Source organism: Ciconia boyciana, chromosome 15, assembly GCF_034638445.1.
Source record: "Ciconia boyciana chromosome 15, ASM3463844v1, whole genome shotgun sequence".
NCBI lineage: Eukaryota > Metazoa > Chordata > Aves > Ciconiiformes > Ciconiidae > Ciconia > Ciconia boyciana.
This window is the reverse complement of record NC_132948.1, coordinates 9,614,774-9,634,087: the sequence shown is the minus strand read 5'-3', so window position 1 is coordinate 9,634,087 and position 19,314 is coordinate 9,614,774. Positions and strand designations below refer to the sequence as shown.

Below are 19,314 nucleotides of genomic sequence, written 5' to 3'. Positions count from 1 at the left end.
AAGTTGGATTAGGCAGTGACTAGAGCCACTGTGGTCTCATCCTAGCCCACGATCCCCACTAATGGTAGAGCACCAGCTGTCACTAACACAGGAAGGTGCTTTCAGGCTGCCCTTCCAACAAGCAAACTCTCGTAGCTTGATAAAGACCAGTCAAACAGTATAATGGTTCCACTTGATCAACTAACTCTGGGTTTGGTTGCATGTCATTTATTTCAACTGGTACAGAGAAGCTTGAACAGCTGTGTGGAAAAACACTTAGTTGTTTGGTTTTTTTTCTTTCTTCTTAGGTAATATAATTTAAAAGTGGTAAATACACAGTATTTAAACTTGATACACCTGATAAAGTTAAATGCATAATAAAGGGGTAGGAATTAAACACAAGCCTCGGTCATTAAACAAACAGTATAAAAATCAGCAATAGTTCAGGACCTTAGAAAAGAAACAGATCAATTGCCTGATAGGTAAGAGGGGACCACCAAGAAAAACTACTCAAGACAAGAGGCCTGGTTTCCCCTTAGCACTTGCCTGTGTGCTTTCAGAGCCAAAAAGGCTTAGTACCCAGCATTAAGCCTACAGTCAGCACTGGGCTTGCTTGAAAGGAAGGGAGTTGGGGAAATCAAGCTATAGCCCAGTTCCAAGGCACAAGCAAAATGTTTACTTCACTATAAGAAAAAAGCTAGCTTTACTACTAAGGAACAGCAGCTAGGGAACTGAGCAGATTTATATATACAGTACAGCTTCTCTAACAGGTCATGCATTTAGATAGATCTTCCTCACACAGCCATGCTTTATGCTTTCAACAGAACTAATCAACAAGAAAAAAATCTACATCGAGTTTCTTTCAGAAGTGTGCATTTGGCTACAGCCCTACCAGAGCTGGCACTCATTTTGGAGAGCACCTTCCGGAAGTGCTGAGCTTTAGGATGCTTACGAACCAAGTCCGTGCTAGCCGTAAGACGCTGAGCTATGGTAATATCTGAGGCCCAGTAACTCTGTGGCTGGGCATCGAGGAACTGGTACACCTTATTCTATTTAGAAGCTGTGTTGCACCTGGCAAGCCTGTTTGGTAAATGTAAACTGTCTTGCTAGGCACCTGACAAATCATACACCAGAGATACGCAGCACAGAGCATCTCTACAACTCACCTTTAACAAAACACACCACGCACATTACTATGCACCAGCTATAAATAATCAGATCCCCTTTTTTTTTCTTTTTTGGCAGAACAAGTCCATTTACAGGGTTAGAGAACCAAGCTGCCCACTCGCACACATTCCTGCAATGACAAGTCCTGTTTAGGAAAGGGGGAGCAGGCTGCTGTAGTAGTCCTGGCACCCGAGTTACCTGCTTGGTTTTCCCATAGCTGAAGCTGCAGGGCTTTGGCATAGCCTCAGACTAAAATGGGAGGAAAACAGTGCGTGTCTTATGGCTCCAAACTCCACAGTCCTAAACCATGAACCACCATCACTGGCTTTGGAGAGAGGCCAGCAACACAATGTTTCGGTAATAAATTGCAATTTAGGGGGAGCATTGCTTCAAGTGATCAAAAGATGTAAGGGACAGTTTGTGTAGGCACCTGCGCACTTGCTAATGCTACGCCGGCTTTAACAAAGACACATCCTAACCAGGAATTACCAGGCCAGGTGCAACTGCAGCAGGGCCAAGGACCTCAGTGCTCTGCTGCTTGCAGTGCCCAAGATCAAGGAAGACAAGGGGACAGTCACTTCCTAAAGGCCAGGCACCCCTGGCCAGGGTTAGCAGGCAGAGATCTTACCACTAACCAAAATACTTGGGTCTCTCCTAGTGCCTTCTTCCTCCGGGCAAAGAATTATGCCTGAGCAGTCCCTTACATGCTTGAGATATTCAAATCCTCCCCCTCTTTCAGGTACACCATCATTTTAAATGCCTCATTCAAGGCCATACAACCACATCAGACTGAGAAGAGGTCAGACCTTTCCCCCCGCCAGTCCCATGCTCCATCCACAAAACAGCTGTACTTACCATGACCCCTTTCCCCAAGCAAACCCTGACTCTTCTCCAGCTCACCCACACTCTGCTGGTCTCCAGCTTTGTCCAAGCACAGAGAACTTGGGAAAGTGAGTCTGGACATCAGAATCTCTCCCACCACATGATAGATTATTATTTTTTTACAAGCACCACAAAATAATCAGAGTAATCTGACTGAAGGTGAAAGAGCTCTTCATAAGAAACAATCCATGAATTAGATATACACTTAATTTACTAACAAGCCTCTGATCCACAGGCATTCACAAATTACTGATAACGAACTTGCAAAAAATACATAGCATTGGCCCCAAAATCCAGATTAAGAGTTTGGAAAACAAAAGTTTCTCTGAAAATTACTAGCTAATCTAAGTATTTCATTAGATCTTAAATTCTAAGCAAGCCCTAAGTCTATACTTAAAAAATAGCATCAGTTGTATTATTTTTAATTGTAGTAAACCATGTAATGTACATGGAAGTGAAAGATTTTACCCTGAATTTTGTATTTAATAATATATCTACCTAGATCAAGTAAAAGATTTAGAAACAAACTGTTGTTAGTGCTTCCTCTGCTGTTCAAAACAAACATTCAGCTAAACACCACCTTTCACTCATATATCTGCAGCAAAAATAGTTCAGACTGAACTTAAGCCCTTAAATACCTTTTCCTTTCATACACTGAATACTCAACTTACCAAGTCCTAGTCCCACCAAGACCTTAGGAAAGGGGTTAATTACCTTAGGCGGTAATTAACCTCACTTTCTGAACGTCCCAAAGATGCTGTTTAATACAACTTGGCTCACAAAGGTAGGCATTCTTTAAAAAGCTGAAAAGGTGGGTTTTTGCTTTTTTTCCCATGCAGTTAAAAAGGTGTCAATTAAAAACAAACCAGAAGGACAAGAAATAGATGCAACAACATTTCCGGTAGGTCATGAACTCTCAAAGTGCACACGTGTAGTTTTACTGTTGTGTATGCCACTTGGCAAAAAGCTTCACCCTTCTGCATGTGCCCACCGACTACGCGATGTGCATACAACACCCCTGGGACGCTGGCGTTAGTCCCCAGAAATTATTTGGCATTAAAACCAGGTAAAAGCAGTTCCAAATGCATTTTTGTTTGACTGCTTTTTTTTTTTTTTTTTTTGCAAAGCACGGTTGCTGCTCAACATGATAGCTCACCTCTCTGCTATCAGCCAGCACCTTTCCCACAAGAAGTCAGCAGTCCAAGCGATCGGAGATGTTCAATGTTTATGACGAGTAGTCGGATGTCTTATAACATGCTGCTATGTAAGCTCTACATCCAGCATTATACTGAAATAGCGCCATGTCATGCTGTGTTTGGTGTAGGCTCTGTTAATGTCGCTTATCCTCAACTGCACACTTTAATAACGTGCCCTGGACCAAGCTGCTCAACAGAACCATAAAGTCGATGTTCACGAAAGAAGTTCCTCCTCTCCCACGTTGGGCGAGTCATTGCATTTCAGATTATCTTCACTGCCTTGTTTCCTGCTTTAAAAGGAAATAAAACAGTTGCTGAGCGACTCAGAAAAAGGCGAAGCAGACAATGAGACACCAGCATCCGCCCCTTCCCTGCCATGGGACCTTTGAGACCCTGAGCACGTGTTGTCTCCCCCCAGCTCCCATGTGACAGGCTGGAAGTGCCATAAAAGATGCTTTTCAGCCCATCGGAGGGGCAGGATATGCCATATCACAAAAATCATCCCACAAAGCGGCTACAGGTCAGACAGAGGGTGTGTTAACGTCCCAGTCGTGGCTCCACATGAAAGATTCAAAGCCCAACTCCTCGAATTCTCCTCCTGTGCTTTGCAGCGATTTCCAGAGCATTAAGAAAAGCTGCAAACATCTTTTCAGGCCGAGGCGAGGCAATGACACTTACGGCAGCAGGTTCCCAGGGGCAGACAACGACCGCTCCTCCCTCCTGCTCCCCTCGAACGGATTCCCAAAGGATCGCTTCCGGATCATCGTTTTAACCAAGATCTGCAAGACCAGATTGGAGTTCATCAGGGATGCTTTCCTTTCATTCAAGAGCAACCAGAACATCCAGCCCTCATGCCCAAGTAATTAAGAAAACTAGTGAAAACAAGTCAAAGTTCTCTTTAAAAAAACAAAACAAAACAAAACAAAACAGAAGGAAGCACGTTTACAAGTCTCCAGCTGCTTAATACAGGGGCTGTATCCTCATCTGAAACCCATGGTGCAACAACTGAACATGCAGACGATAGCCACACTAGGTGTGAGAGGCTGGAAAGGAGAGCAAAGCCAAGTCTGGGAAGACTTTCTCCCCCCAGAAGTACGTTTCACTGATTACTGCATCCAGTACCTGCAAATTCCCAGTTCCCCGCAATTACCTGGCAGAAGAATTCATTAGAAAGGGAGAGGGGAAGGAAGGAACCAACACAATTTTGCCTTACAGTTTACCAAAACCAGGCTGAAAAAATTGGCCGTTTGTCTAGCTTTGGCTGCAAAACACAAAGTTACCAGCGTCAGCTGCAATTGGAGGCTGCTGGGAACAGAGCAAGTGTCAGAGTTCTTCCCAGGCATCCCCCAACTTACTTTGCTGGTGGGAGCAGAGAACAATGTGAGCAGCACTGGACCCTGCCTCAGCATGTGCATCCCGCTCTGGGAACCCCTGGCTCATCTGATATTGCTTCTTGTCCCTCTGTGCCTCATTTAGCTGCTCACCACAGTGCACCGAGAGCCCTTACACGTCTGAAACACACATGCCGGCAGGGTCCTGCGGGGGAAGGCATTTTCTGCGAGAGTCAAAGCCATGTGAATCTCGTACTTGAGCGTTAACACCTGCAGTTGGACGCACAAAGATCAGGCACTGGAGGATGATTTTGAAGAACAAATGCAAATGGGAAAATACAAGATCTGCCTGGAGGCAGTGCATTATTTAAGAGGCAAGAGTCGCAGTAAAAGCTTATTTGCCCTGAGCTGTGCTAAACACACCTGGATTTTCAGTGGGACAGGGAACACTGAGCCATCCTCCGCTGCATTGTGGCAAGTCCCCTCCGAACAGGAGAAAGGGGGAAAAACCCCTTATCAATGTTGATCTCTTTAGAGCAAGATCTGCTTTTTCAGTTTGAGCAGCGCATGGCACATTTGCATATTAACGTATCAGCGGCTGAAGAGACTTCTGCAGGGCACCGAAGCAGAAGAGAGCTCCAGAAATGGAGCCAGATGTGGGCACAGCCACGAGATGGAAAAGGGGCTTTGAAAGGAGACCTGTACTTCAACAAGAATCACAGCCTGGGTGTCTACAGGCAGATAATGCTGTGCCAGGGAACTGCAAATGGTTGCTCGCTGCTTCTCCTAGCATGAGGGCTAGCGGGCACCCAAAGAAATCATTAGGTTCAAAACCCAAAAGGATTTCACTTTCCACACAGGGCAGGGTTACACTGTGGTTCTCACCACTACAGCAGGTTGCCGAGAATAAAAATATGAGCTTGAAAAGAGATGAGATGAATTCACCAAGAATAGCTCCAGGCGGGGGCTGGCGCACACCGTGGCCCAGATAAAATCTCCATCCCAGGAAGCTCCTGCAGCCCCTACGGCCAGATGGGCAGAGCAGGGCAGGAGCTCCTCGTGCCTGGCCAAAACACCCACTCCCGGTCATGGGCAGGTCCTGGACCAGATGCTCTTTTGCCCTGAGCAAATACAGGGCAATACAGCAAATACAAAAGCTCAAGCGTGGAGACTGGCAACCTGCTGACAGGTCCCTTTGGGACTGCTCTGAAATATTCCCCCGCACCACGGGGTACGGCCGCCTCCAGCGAGATGCTGAGACCCTGTCTTGCAGCGCTTGTTTCCGAGAGAGGGAAGGTATTTGCTCTAATCCTGGCCAACACTTTTGCCCTTCAGCGGCAACCTCCAGCTGCTTGGGACTGCCCCGGGAGGCAGCGTGGACGCCGGTGTGTGCCCGCAGACCATCACCTCCCTCGTACTCACCACAGTGGCCAGGCTGGGGATATGCTTGACCGAATTCTCCACCTCCTCCTCCGTCACCTCGACGAGGGTGCAGTTCTCATCCTCTGTGGGCAGCAGCTCCACTCCATTCTTGGTGACCCAAGGGTGCAACTTCAATTAATAACACAGCCTGTCAGGAACGATTTCCTCTTTTTCATAACTCAAACAACACAAGCCTGGCAAACGCATCTCCTCGCCCAAGCTATGGCCCCTACGTGCTCCTGGAATACCAGGGAGCAGGGGAGAGAAGTGCCATCTCACTGGCGAGCCAGCTCACCCCAGCACCGCCAGGAACAGCTCAGCCCGGAGCAGAAAATGCCGCAGTGCGGCTTATCTGGAGCCAGCACTGGCCCCATCTATGCAACTGAGCAATAGCCTCGGTGACCTACAGCACTGGGTATCTCAGTGGGTTTTAGGGAAGAAGACCTATTTTCACTCTCATCTTACAGATGAGACAGCGCCAAGAGGCAGGAGTGATTTATTCCAGAGCATACGTATGAGCAGTAGTGACGGGGAGAAACACTGAGCCCTAGTCTTGGACCTGAATTAATGCATGACAGAAGGCAGAAACCCCTCTTTCTTCTTGCCCACACACCTGGCATCTTGGGCAGCTGCAGGAGGAGCACAAAATGGTTCAGCAATTCCCCCGCAATCCTTTCCCCCTACCTTAGTTTCCATTTTCTCAGCTTCTCTCCCCTTCCAGGCTCCCGCAGGGGCAGAGGACCAGAAATCTCCTGCGAAAGGCTGTTGCACAGTACTTTCCTGGTAGCAGAGGAAATACTGTACTCAGGGGATTTCCTTTTGCCTGTGACTTCTGTAGGCACCAAAGGTCCCAAAGCTGAGCTGGTCCCGGAGCAGGGGAAGGAGCTGGGACTTACCTGCCCAGGGGCCCTGGGCACATGGGGAGGACCTAGCCTGGCGCGATCAAACTGACTCCCAAAAAAAGCTGAGCAAGGAGAACCCAACAGATGTGAAGCCACAGCCAACACCAGGGGGTTGGGTCAGTACCTTGATTTCTGGGACCGAAATCCTAGATTCAGGATTTTTATCCAGCATCCGTGTAATCAAATCCTTCAAGAAGTCTGTAACTTCTGGCCTGGGGGAAGGAGAGGGGAGAGATGAGATGGGGAAGGGGATGGATGCTGCCTCCCTTCTTCACCCCAGTGCAAGCTGCTGTGGGCCTTCCTGGGCAGGGACCCCAGCCCTGGCAGGGATGCAGCTCTGGATACTCGTGCACCCAGGTACCACACAGCCCTTCCTCCCCAAACCACCCAGGGAAGCAAAATATCCCCTTTTTGGGCAATGCGATCCCGCGTGTACGAGGCTGGGAGAGCCCGACACCAACTCCACCCAGGCAGCAACTGCAGAGGTTAATCCGTTCCCTCAAACGCCTCTGCAGCTTCCATCGCTCCTTCTTCGGCAACTGCAAACCAAGAGATTTTGCCTTCATGTTTAATGCAAAGGAAGTTTTCCAGGGCCAAGGGCCAACAGAAGGGCTCAGAGCCTCAGTTTTGCAAAACCGCAGCAGAGCAGGGCCAGTCCCACCCAGGCAGCGCCTGAGAAATGGCTCAGACAAGCTTTAAAATAAGGGCTGAGGAGGGGGGGTTTTTGAGTACTTACTGGTCTGGGAACTCCAGTGTTTGGGTCTTGATTTTATTGTGTAAACTCAGGATCCTTTCATCCATAAAAGGGCACTACCATGAAGAAAAAGAGCAATGAGAAAAGCAACAACCTCTGTCAAGAAGCAGCAGTGGGGCAGCCAGGCGAGCATTGGGATCTCATAGGGTTTTAAGGAGAGCAAGGAGCCAGTTATAGAGAAATACCAGAAGATTTCCTATTATATCGATGTCTTCTTTTAAACACAATGAAAATAACATTTGACTTAAAATGAGCAAATTACACCAACAGCTCTTTTCCCAAAAAATCTGTCCAGGCATAGAATTTTTACCCAGGGAAAAAGAGAAACATGTCCCTTTTGGCTACATCCATCCCACGGACAGGCAGAAGTTTCCCATTTCCACCCACACATCCCCATTTTGCCTTGGTAATACCCAACTGCTTGAACAGGGGTGCAGGGTGCAAATCCCACCGTGTACCTGGCACATGGGAGGCACACACCAAACCCCTCCCGGACCACCAACAGTGCTGAAAAATCAATCTCATTACCTGCCCAAACACGAAGCAGTACAGTGTGATTCCCATGGCCCAGACATCCAAAGCCTGCAGAGTGAAGAAAGCATAGTTAGATCTGCAACAGACAGCGTGTGTAAGGAAGATTAATGCAAAAACCCTCAAATTGCTATTAAATACCTTTCCGGAGAAGATTTTCCTGGTTTCTGAGAGCGTCTCCGGGGCCATGAAGGCAGGGGTGCCCACCGTGTTGGTTAACAGGGCATCGGCTCCCTTGAACTCGTTGCTCACTCCAAAGTCAGCGATCTTGACGTGCCCATCTTCCCCCACGAGGAGGTTGGAGGGTTTAATATCCCGGTGGATTATCTTTTGATAGTGCACTGCAGCCAAAGGGAAAACAAGCGATTCAGCAGCAGCACCAGTCTGCAGTGAAGGAGCCACGAAGTCCCCACACGGCTGTAAGCCTTTCTGCTAACATCACGACCAGCCCCAGCTTCAAAAACCCCTGTGCAGTAGCATGAGCCACCAGAAACGGCACTGCACACCAGCAGAAAGTCCAGCCCCAGGTGTTTAGAAAAAAATAAAAATCCCATTTTTTTTGCACAGACACTCACAGTATTCAATGCCCTTGATCAGATCCTGGAAGTAGAACCGAGCCTGGTCCTCGCTGAGAGGTTTCAGGGTTGGGATTTCCATCACAGGACTGCAAAGGCAACAGAGAACAGAGCTTGTTCCCCATCCAGATGCACTGAAACAGGTCCCGGAGACTTTCCCACCGGCTGGCGACAGCACGCGGCGCCAAATGCAGGCACATAGGGGGTGTACACGACTGTAACTGGGTTGGGGAGATGCTACCCAAACCCATAGGGACCCACCATGAACCTCCCCATTGCCTCTGTCTCGTTCATGCTTCAGTAGATTTAAATCTGGAATTCAATACTCACCCTTGCTTCACCAGTTCAAACACTGAAACACAAAAGAGAAGGTGATTATGGATCACTTAGAGGTTAGAGCTCCTGCAAGCACAGTCTCAGCACAAAAAGCAATTATTTTAATGACAAAAAATTCTAAAAATAATATATTTTTTTAAAAAGGAGATGCCATCTTATGCAAGGCACATGGCATTTTGGTTGCTTCCATTTTCAGTTAAGGGATGCTGCCAACTACCTTCTCAGTGCTGCAGCTTCAGCACCATTAAGTGCCCTCCACATGGCACACTAAAACCCTCAGTTTGCCTGCAAAACCAAGACCGAGCCCATGCCCCAAGCAAACCTCTGCGCTTGGCCATGAGGGCATCGCATGCTTCTCCACTAGTACAGGCTGAACATAAATGACGGAAAAGAAATGCCTCCTCCAAAAGCATGTGTTTTACATCAAGCAAACCACTGCAGTCTGCAAGACAGGTTGGGAAGGAGCTCGTTTGTACCGTGGATAATTAACACATGCCTTGTTCTCGAAGCCAAAGAAACAAAGCTACTTTCCGTCAGCCCAGCTTCAGAGCTGAGAACATAAATGCTGGTACCTCTTATGGCAAAGCATGCCCTGATGTCGAATTAAAGCCTATAAAGTGCTATAAAGCACTCCTGTCTCCTTTCTGAACCCAGACTGGATCCTGTTTGCTCTGACCATTAAGAGGGGATTTGCTCCTCCAGCACATCCAAGCCACACACGCTCCAGAGGAGACACCCAACCCCACACGCAGCTGCCCCAAAACGCGGGGTGAACCCTTTGCCTTGGCAAACCCCAATCTCCCTGACACCCCACAAGCACCACAAGGGCGGTGGGCAGTTACCCATGTACAGGTGGTCCTCACTGGGGTCATCCAGGACCTGACGAAAGAAGCGGAAAGGAAATTAAACAGCACCAAAAAACCTTGCAAATTAAACACTGTGATTTTTTTATTTAGCAGCCATCTCAGTTCTGCACCATCTGCACCATTAGCGTGGTCTGCTAATCTCCAAGCTTCTACCCACAAGGGGTGGGGGGGAAAAAAAGGGGACAGAGATATAGCTGTACTTCAAGGAAGTAAATATTTAAAACACATAGGAAGCATCATCTGACTCATGAGCCAAGTAAACTCCAGCCTGCACATCCTTAATTCTTGATTTTTGGACCATTTGATACAGTCAGTGGGTGGAGGGCAGGGTGAGTGCACTGCAGAACCTGCAGAAACACCAGTTCCTCCCCAAGACCCATTTGAGCACTTGTTTCCTCCAAGGAAGCAACATTTTTCTGCATTTCCCTTTCTGGGCAGGGAAGAAAAAAAATCCCCTTTTGGGATGTGGGAATAAAAAACCTTTTAAACCAGGGAAAACATGAGTCTCCCTCAGGCAGGACCTGCCATGGCCATCCCAGCCCCTCTGCGGTCGCTCCCCTCTGCCCAAGCCAACGTGTAGCTCATCCCCGCAGCATCCAGGCTCTTTCATGCTCAGGGTGGGTTTCGGGAAGGGGCTGGCCAGCGCTCACCTCCACCAGCTTCACCACATTGGGGTGGTCCAGCTTCTTCAGGATAGCGATCTCCTGGTAGACCTGTTCGATGGGCCCTTTGGGCTGCAGGCAGCCCTCGGAGGCAGCTTTGGCCCCGCGGGGCGGCGGGCGGCCTGCAGGAAAGGCAAAGATGGGGTGTCTGGTTGGGAACGAGCCCCCAGGGTCCCCAGATCATCTCCCACCCTAAAGCTTTTGTGCCACTTACGGGGGAAGCCCGCCTGTCTCATCAGCTTCTTTTTGGAGAGAACCTTCATTGCCTGCAGGAGAGGAAAAAAACATGGGATTTGGGGGAAATCAAGGATAAAACGGGGCTGGCTGGATGGGGCCGGCACGGAGCTGGGCAGGGAGTCAGCAGAGGGGATCGGTCCCCGTCCCCCATCCCACCCGCCCCGCTGCGGGCTCTGGGGACGTGCGCTACTCACATAGTAGGTGTTATCGTCCTCGTTGTAGGCCAGCTTCACCACCCCGTAGGAGCCCTAGAGAGGGGCACAGCCATGGGGACAGGTTAGGGACAGTCCAAAAAAACCCCACAGCACCAAACCGGGCTCCAGGCTTCTCCACAAACCCAGCGCCACCGGATCACGGAGCTGGCGGGCGATGCCGGGGACAGTGGGACACATGGGCTGGCATCACACCGCTGGCAAAGAAAAACTTCAAATGCCCCGTTTTGTGGGAGGGAGGGGGAATGGGGAAAATTAATAATTTAAAAAAATATATACAATTCAATTGGCGCGACCCAGAAGAGAGCGGTGTCACAGCGAGGAGCTGGCAGAGTTGCTGTGGTGAGCAGCTGAAATTACCATCTCACTGGCTCGACAGCAAAAGCGAGCCCAGCACCCTCCCGCCCCGAACCCCCGTCCCACCCCAAACCGGCCAACATTCACCTTCCCGATTTCATCCTTCAGCTTGTACTGGTTGAGCTGTACACAGTCCTGTGGGGAGAGAGGGGGGGTCTGACATGAGCCACGAAATCACTCGCATTTGCTCTCCTCCTTTTAAATTTCCAGCAAAACTTTCTCTGCAAACTCATGCCCTGTTCTGCTCTGCCCAGGCACCCGCTCAGGGCTGGGCGGCTTTGATTCATGAGCCATAAATGCCAGCCGCCCAGCCACGCGTCGGTGTGTTTATAGATGGCTAATTGCAAATGTTAACGGCCGGGCAGGCAATATTGTCCGCTCACGTGGAACGAGAGCGCACGACAGGCGGGCGGTGGTGGGGATCAGCAGCCGGGAGAGCCCCGGGGGGTTCAACACCGGCAACCTGGTGCCAAGTATTTTTATTTCTTACGGGCAAAGCAGCTGCTTGCTGCCTGTTTTCTGTCAGCGGTGGCAGGCTGGGGGCAGGCAGGGCCACCTTCTCTTTAGATCTCAGCGGATCTCTCTTTTTTGTTTTATTTTTAAGGGAGAGAAAAAGAAAATCGTGGCACGCTGCCGGCTCCCCCGAAATGCAGCTGTGAGAGCTGGCGGCATCTACAAAAGGCATGAAACACAGCGAGCCACTGGGTCCCACCTTCCCGAGGGCTGTCCCCACGGCCCGGCACGGACCAGGATGTCCCACCGCCTCCTGCCCCGCATCTGCGGACATGCCACGGGGTTTTATCCTGAGAAACCAAGGAAGAAGCAATGCCACAGGGGGGGAAAACCAGGAGGACCGGGGCAGGAGAACCACAGGAGCAGCGTTTGTCCCCCCTCACCTGCAGTCCCGTGATGGACACGCGGTTCGACTCCACCGTTGGCCGCCGTGGCAGCCGTGGGGAGGAGTGCGGAGATGTCACCGGAGAGTAAGGGAGGGACGGGTAGATGAAGCGTTCATTGGCACCGTCGCTGCTCCCAGGCGAGCGGGCAGGCTGCGACCGCTCCTGCAGGGAGAGCTTTCGGCCGGAGAGGTGCAGCTTTGCCCTCGGCTCCCGGCCGTCCCCAAAACCCTCGCTGCTGGGCGCGTTCATCTCCTCCTCCTCACTTGCGCTCCCCGTCGCGTCGTACTCGGTCACCACGATGAGCGAGGCCATGCTGCGGCGGCGGGGGCTCAGCGGCGAGGGGTCCCGTGGCACCCCGGGTGCTCGGTGGCCGCAGCCTCCATCACTGAGGGGCCACAGGGCGGGTGAGCTGCCAGGGACGCATGATGGCATTGTGTGACCGACAGCCTCATCCCGGCCACGCTGCGACAGGGACACACACCTGCAAACACAGGGTGACTCAGCCGGACTGCTCCGGAAAGCGGGATTTCCTCCCGCCCGTCGTTACTCTACAGATTAATTTATTCATCCCATAGGGGATGGTGAAGCCAAGGGCAGGGGTGCAGGATGGCGCTGGGACCATGCACCCCCCCTGCCACGCGGCAGACCCCAGGCAGGGGCCAGCCTCAGCTCCCAGACTGCTCCTTCCACGTTTTTTATTTAAACACCTGCAGGGAATAACACCCCCACCACCTCCGTTACAGAAATACCCAAAATGGGTATTTTACAGGGGCGGGATCAGACCCTGCACTATGCTGGCATAAATACCGCTCAGTTTCTTGCTTTACTGCTCAGTCCCACGGTCGGAGCAGGCTAATCTCTGCCAAACACCCCCCGAACAAAGCAGTTCATGGGCACAGGGACCTGCTTACCAAGCACGGGGTGCAGGATCAGCCCCCCCGGCTCACTGCCTCCTCCCACAGCCCATCATTGCCAGCGATTTCTCTTCCACACCCCAGGTTCCCTATGGCCTTCTGTGCAAAAATCACGCTCCTGAACCTAGGGATAAATGACAAAACAATTCTGTTAGCAGCAAGAAATTATATATATATAAAAATATAAATATATATATATATATAATTAAATAATAATTAAAAAGGGGGAGAAAACAGTGTAATTCACACATGCTGGGCACCCCACAGCAGCTGGGGCAGTTCAATGGTTAGTTGTAAACCATCCCTCTTCCCTGCCATGATTCTGGTGCTGTTTTTAATTTCTAGGTTAACGAGTTGCTGCAGAAGCAAGCAAAAAAAAAATATCCCGAAACAAACAGCCCAGAAGCAGGAACAAGGTCTGAGGCATTTTTCTGCCTGGTTCCCACACCTCGGCGAGGCGGCCGGTTAAAATTAGCTCCACTCATCTCCATTGAAGTTTCCGTGATGCACCCACAGCACAACCACTCTGAATCAGCCCAGCAGAAATTACGGGTCAAGTACAGAAATCAAATCGTCTCCCCCTTCCTCGAGGCTTCACAATGGCCTAATTGCTGTTTTCAACACCAATCTATAAACCGGAGCTTTATTTGCCCGAGTGGGATCAGCCCGGAGCTAAAGCGACCCGGTGCTGCTCGCTGCTTCGAGGCGCAGAGAAACGCAGGGGACGCGAAGGCTATAAATAAGCCAATGAACAGCAACAAGGACAAACTATTTCAGAAACGCTGCATTTCGCGGGGCTGAATCTGCTCCCGGCTGGGGCTTTGCTGGGCAAGAGAGCCGGGAGCCACCAGCCAAGCCAAGCCGGGGCTCCGCATCTCAGGTATCATGGCTGCAAAATTCCCCCCTGGTGCTTCTGGTGGCCACGGCAGTGTGTTCTAAAGCACTCCCAAAATGGATTAAAACAAACAGGCAGCCCCCCCCCCCCATTCATCCCGAACCCTCAGGGATGCATCTCGAGGCCAGTTGCCATTTGCCTGGCTTGCTTTGGGCACCCTGCCAGCAGGCACATATAAATAGCCGTCTCCTGAAGCCAGAGCTGATCCCAAATGCCGTGCCCTCTACCCTCACCGTGCACTGTGGCCACACCAAAAAAGGCAACTCATCGGGGCGGCCCCAGGATAAAGCCACCCCAGGAGCATTGCCAGCCGCCGCACCGGTCCCCGGCGGTGGCACAGCAGGGCCGGGCATCCCATCCTGTTCCCAGAGCATCGCCTGCATCTGAATTTCCAAGGGTTCATGCTAAACTTTGCTGGGCCAGAGCAAAATTGAGTTATGAAGTCTCCACCACACTTGAGAGCAGAGCGTGCCCTGGCTGGCGGGAGTTAATTGGCTTGACCAGGATAAACATATCAAGGCTGATTAATTCAAGCAGGCTTCCCCGGGCTCTGTAAACAGGCTAAAAGTCATCCAAGCACCATTGTAACATCAACTAGGGTAGAAAATTGGAGGGTTTTTTCCCCTTTGTGTGTGTGCAAAGGGGCAAAGCACAGGGTTTTGCAAAAATTGCCCTGTAAGACGATACCTTCCCCGAGAGAAACCCAGAAGTGGGATCCCACTGTTGAACACAGCCCCGCAGGATGTGGGACAACTGCTAATGATAACGCAGCCAGTTCTCCTTGATAAGTACACGGGGAGGCTGAGGAGGAGGAGGAGGAGAACAGCCGTATTCCCAGCCAGACGCAAAACTAAAATAGCTGGAATGGGGGGAATAAACCCAAAGAGGGGAAATATGGCCCAGGGGCTCTGGCTTCACCAACCTATCCAGGTCCTTGCCCGGGGAAAAGCGGCACATTTTGGTATGAACTCCAGCAGATCCTTATGTAAAAGCGAGCAGCACATGCCCACAAAATCCTCAGGAAATATAACAGCCTGGTGTATAGGAATGATTTATCGGCACAGCTTTTGGCTGCAATCCATATATAACCCATAGCGGCTGTGGCAGGATTATCGAAGCAATCAGTCTTGCATCTAATTCAGCAAGGAGAGGGATATTAAAATGAAAAGAGGTCTGTGAAACCCTGGCAGCGGCTCTTCCTCTCACTCAGCGTCCACGTGGCTTAGCGGAAATGAATGGGAGTGAAATCGGCCCCCGCGAGGGTGAAGTGATTTTTTACAGCCCCCTCCTGCCGCCCCAGCTCTGCTGTGAGCATGTGGTCCCTGCCCGGTCCCTGCTGGGATGCGGCCACCTCCAAATGGGAACACGCCGACCAATTTCAGGGGGCGCAGAGGATGACACCTTGCAGCCAGCACTGGCTGCACAGCTTTAAATCAGAGCATACAGACGCATCAGCCTGTCCTTCCCTCCCTGGAGCTGTTTCTCTACCCAGGCGCAGGGCAGGCAATGGGATGGTACCCCCAGCTCCCGCCGGCTGCCACACACTCGCCTTCCCCCCACATGCTTCCCTCCGGCAAGGTGTCAGGGTCAGACCCTCCCAAGGGAGTAAGACTTGGTGGCAGCTCCAGCAGTGACACCTCCATCCAACCTTCCATGGGGATGAGTTAACGCACTGCAAAAAAACCTGTTCATAACAAAATTGAAGACAAACCACCTAAAACAAGGCTGATTTTACTCACAGAGGCTCCTCCCCCTGCTACCACCAAAGGTCTGCAGTTAAAAGTTAACCGGGGCCAGCGTGCAGGGCAGTTATGGGCTCTCACTGGGCACAGTCCAGTGGCTATTTTGCTTTCCCTGGTCACTGTCAGCGGTGGAAGCAGCAGTGCCAAGAGCGGTGTCATCTGCAGCAACGGGGGCATCGATCACAGTTTCCCTTCCTACGGGCGAGCACAGACCTTGCCAGAAATATATTAGTCACTGTAGTATACAAAGACCATATGCATCCCCGCCTGACTTTTAATGGAAAAAAATCTCTCAGCAGCTTCTCTAGAAGTCGGAGGACACCCAAAATAATGAGATACTGGAAACAGGCACCCAGCCCCCATCTACGTCGGGTGCCTGTGCCCGAGCAGCGAAGCTTTTCATCACCCCCAGGGCAAACAGAAGAGCCTCCTGCGCTGCCTGGCCCATCCAACACAGGGTGGAAAGAATTGGGGAAAAAATACAAAGCCGGGCTGGCAGCATTGTAATGGCACGAAACCCAGTAGCAGGTTTCAATAGGAATCCAAAAACATCTTTAACAAGATATTTTTATAATCTTGATGATACCACCTAATACTGCTTAAGCAATATATAACGAGCATCTCAAAACAAGAGTGTAAGCTCCGCACCTGGCGTTGAGCATGGGCCAGGATGAGCTCAGGGCACCATCATCGCCTCGTCCAGCGCCGCTGAGCAGCTCCTGGCTCTCCTGGAAACAGCAGCTCCAGCCCACTATGCCCACGAGAGAGGAAACGAGAGTGGCTCTACGCTTTGTGAACACCACTTAAAAGACATTAGGGCTGAGTTGAAAGCAAAGCCTCCTCCAAATTACCACCCCAATCTGATAACAGCCGCCTTCCCCAGCATGGCGCTGGTCCATCAGACACCCCTCGCAGCACTCTCAGGGATGGGCTCTTGGGTTTTGTTGGCTGTTTTTCCCAAAACAAAGTGCTCCCGGAGAGGGGCCAGGAGAGGGATGGGGCTCCTTCCCCTGGGAGAGGGGCTGCCTGTCTGGGCAGGGGCCACGAAGGCAGCTCCAGCTACCCAGCTCCCCTCCCCAGCGCAGCCCCCCTGGCCCTGGGGACAACCTGGTCCTGTCCCCAGGGATGGTTTCTGCTCCTGGAGCATTGCACAGCCACGCGGTCAGCCCACAGCTCCATCGTACCAGCTTCCTGCGGTCATCCCGCCGCTGCTTTTGGTCTTTACAGTCACCTTCATGCTCCTGATGCTCCGTGCTGTGCGCGTGGCCGCAGGGCTGCGTCCCACCTCCTAACCACGCTCGGTCACTCGCAGCAACCCAACCTGTGGCTTCTCCTAATGAGACCTGTCCCCTGTACACAGTCGCTCCACCAGCTCCGTCCCCTCCATCTCCTGGCCTCTCACTTGCTCCTTGACCTTAAAAATCCCCTCCTTTTCCCGCCCCACGGCCTAACTCTCCCCAGTCCCCCCCCGCTCCGAGCCCTCGCCTCCCCGGGCAGGGGCCCCATGGGGTCTGCGGGACGCCTGCTGTCGCGGGGACGGCCACCACCCTGTCACATCCCCACGCCGGGGGTGCTGCCAGCCCATCGGGTACCACCGGCACACGTCGGGGCTGGTGGGCGGCCGAAGGCGAGCGGGAGCGGGGATGCCCGCCGGGCCCGGGCGGCCACAGCGCGGCTCCCCGAGCCGGGATGGGGAAACGACAGCGCCGATCGCCAAAATACCTGCACAGGCCGGCTGCGAGCCCCGCGGGAAAGCCCCGTTTGAAGCGGTGCCGTTTTCTGCTCGCAGGGCATCCCCGGCCCCGGCCCGGCCCCGGCCGCCCCTGCCCGCCGCCGGCGCGGGTCCCTCCGGGCGCGGCTTTGTCTCCGCAGCCGTGGGCGCATCCCCGGGCCGGGCCCGCCCGGCCTCCCCGCCCGCACCCGCGGCCACCGACCTGGCGGGACGAGCTGCTCCGCCGGCCGAAGGGAGCGGCCCCCGCAGCCCCCGGAGCCGCCGCCGCGCTGCGCTGCCCGCGGGGCCGGAGCGCGCCCGCCCGGCGCCGCCTTCGCTTTCGGTTCCGCTCCGGCGGCGGCAGCGAGGGAAGGAGGGAGGGAGGGAAGGAGGAGGGAGGGAGGGAGGGAAGGAAGGAGGGAGGGAGGCCCCGCTCCGCCCCGGGGAAGGGGAGGTTTCCCCCCGGGCAGCCGCATCCTGCCCGCCCACCCCCGTGGCCGTTCTTTGGGGTGGGTGTTTTGGGTTTGGGTTTTGGTGGTTTTTTAAATATTTTATTTCCCCCTCCGGCCGCCGGCTGCGCGGCCCCGCCTCACCTCGCAGCGCAGCCGCGGGGTGCAGCCGGGGTGCCCCGGCCGGCCCCGCTGGGACGCGGCCCCGGGCGCAGCCGAGCCCCGCTGCGGGCACCCCGCGTCCCAGAGAGACATAAAGCACAGCACCCTCCCGCCGCTGCCCGCCCCGGTGCTCGGCCGGGGCTTCCTCCCCTCTGCCCTTGTGCAAACACAGAATTTCCAGCCTGAGGTCGACTGGGTCCAGGCTGGGTTACCTGCATCAGCTCTCCCGGACCTTCGCTAAGCGGTTGCCCAACGCTTCTGAGATCATCACCTAAAGGGGGTTTTAGAAACCAGTTGTTTGGAAATGTCACAGCGGCTACCGCCGGGCCATCGCCGCCACCGAGCACAGCTCCCGCCCCGGTTGCAGCTCTGCAGCGCCGGGACGGAGGCAACGCTGCCGCACGGGCACAGCCTTTTACTCCCTGGCTGGCACCAGCCCTGTGTAAACATCTCCCTTGCTTTGTCCATGCTAATTATTTGGTTTTTCTTACCGAGCACATTCCCATCAAGCACCATTCTTGCGCTGAGCTCACCTGCAGTTTTCTGATCGACTCTTCTTTTCACGAAGCAACAGCTTCAACCTTGAGCAGACGCAAACGCCATGGCTGGTGCAAACCCTCTTCCTCATTTTGCTTTGAGACGCAGTTGTGGGCACTGCTTCGACATCGTAGAACTCCCTGGAACAGAGCCATGCTTCCATACGAGCTTTATAGATAAATGCTGCTATTGTGCCCAGGATCTTGAAAGCCACTCTAGAAATCAGGTTTATGCACTTACTGTAAAATAGTAAGTGCTCCAAATGTTTCATGGATTGAACTCCTTGGGGCTGATTAAAACGTAGCTGAGAGAGGTCAAGCCGCCAAAACCAGCGCTCCCGCAAAGCTGGGTTACTCTTCGCTGTTAGAAATACAGTCACTGTTTTAAAATCAAGGCACTGATTATCTGCCAACAGCCACGCTGCAACACTAATTAACGAGATGCATAAACTAGCACTGGACTACCCTTGTGTCAACCACATCTTAGAGCTTCTCTCTTCCTGCCTTAGCTGGCAGGGCTCCAGCAGAGCCAGGTTTAGGTCTGGTCTTGCTTTCTCATTGCTAGCAATGCCACAGCTTAATCTAGCGCTGCCTGGC

At 52.5% G+C, this 19,314-nt stretch overlaps 1 protein-coding gene across 6 annotated transcripts; it reads right to left on the bottom strand.

Moving 5' to 3' along the window:
• Positions 1–192: 192 nt before the first annotated feature.
• Positions 193–17,964, bottom strand: CAMKK2 (calcium/calmodulin dependent protein kinase kinase 2). 6 transcript variants are annotated; one of them, XM_072879765.1, is made up of 18 exons: positions 17,794–17,963; positions 13,220–13,346; positions 12,306–12,789; positions 11,497–11,544; positions 11,035–11,088; positions 10,818–10,869; positions 10,592–10,725; positions 9,918–9,954; positions 9,070–9,091; positions 8,740–8,828; positions 8,306–8,505; positions 8,162–8,215; positions 7,616–7,689; positions 7,004–7,091; positions 6,662–6,757; positions 5,978–6,106; positions 3,903–4,003; positions 193–3,514 (listed from the first exon to the last, which is right to left on the bottom strand). In XM_072879765.1, exons 3-18 carry the CDS (start codon positions 12,738–12,740, stop codon positions 3,439–3,441), a joined length of 1,689 nt encoding a protein of 562 aa, XP_072735866.1. In that variant the 5' UTR covers positions 12,741–12,789; positions 13,220–13,346; positions 17,794–17,963; the 3' UTR covers positions 193–3,438. The 6 variants fall into 6 exon arrangements, with proteins under 6 accessions (XP_072735866.1, XP_072735868.1, XP_072735867.1 ...); XM_072879767.1 differs by having other exon boundaries at positions 193–3,511; XM_072879766.1 differs by lacking the exon at positions 17,794–17,963 and adding an exon at positions 17,582–17,730.
• Positions 17,965–19,314: the final 1,350 nt, after the last annotated feature.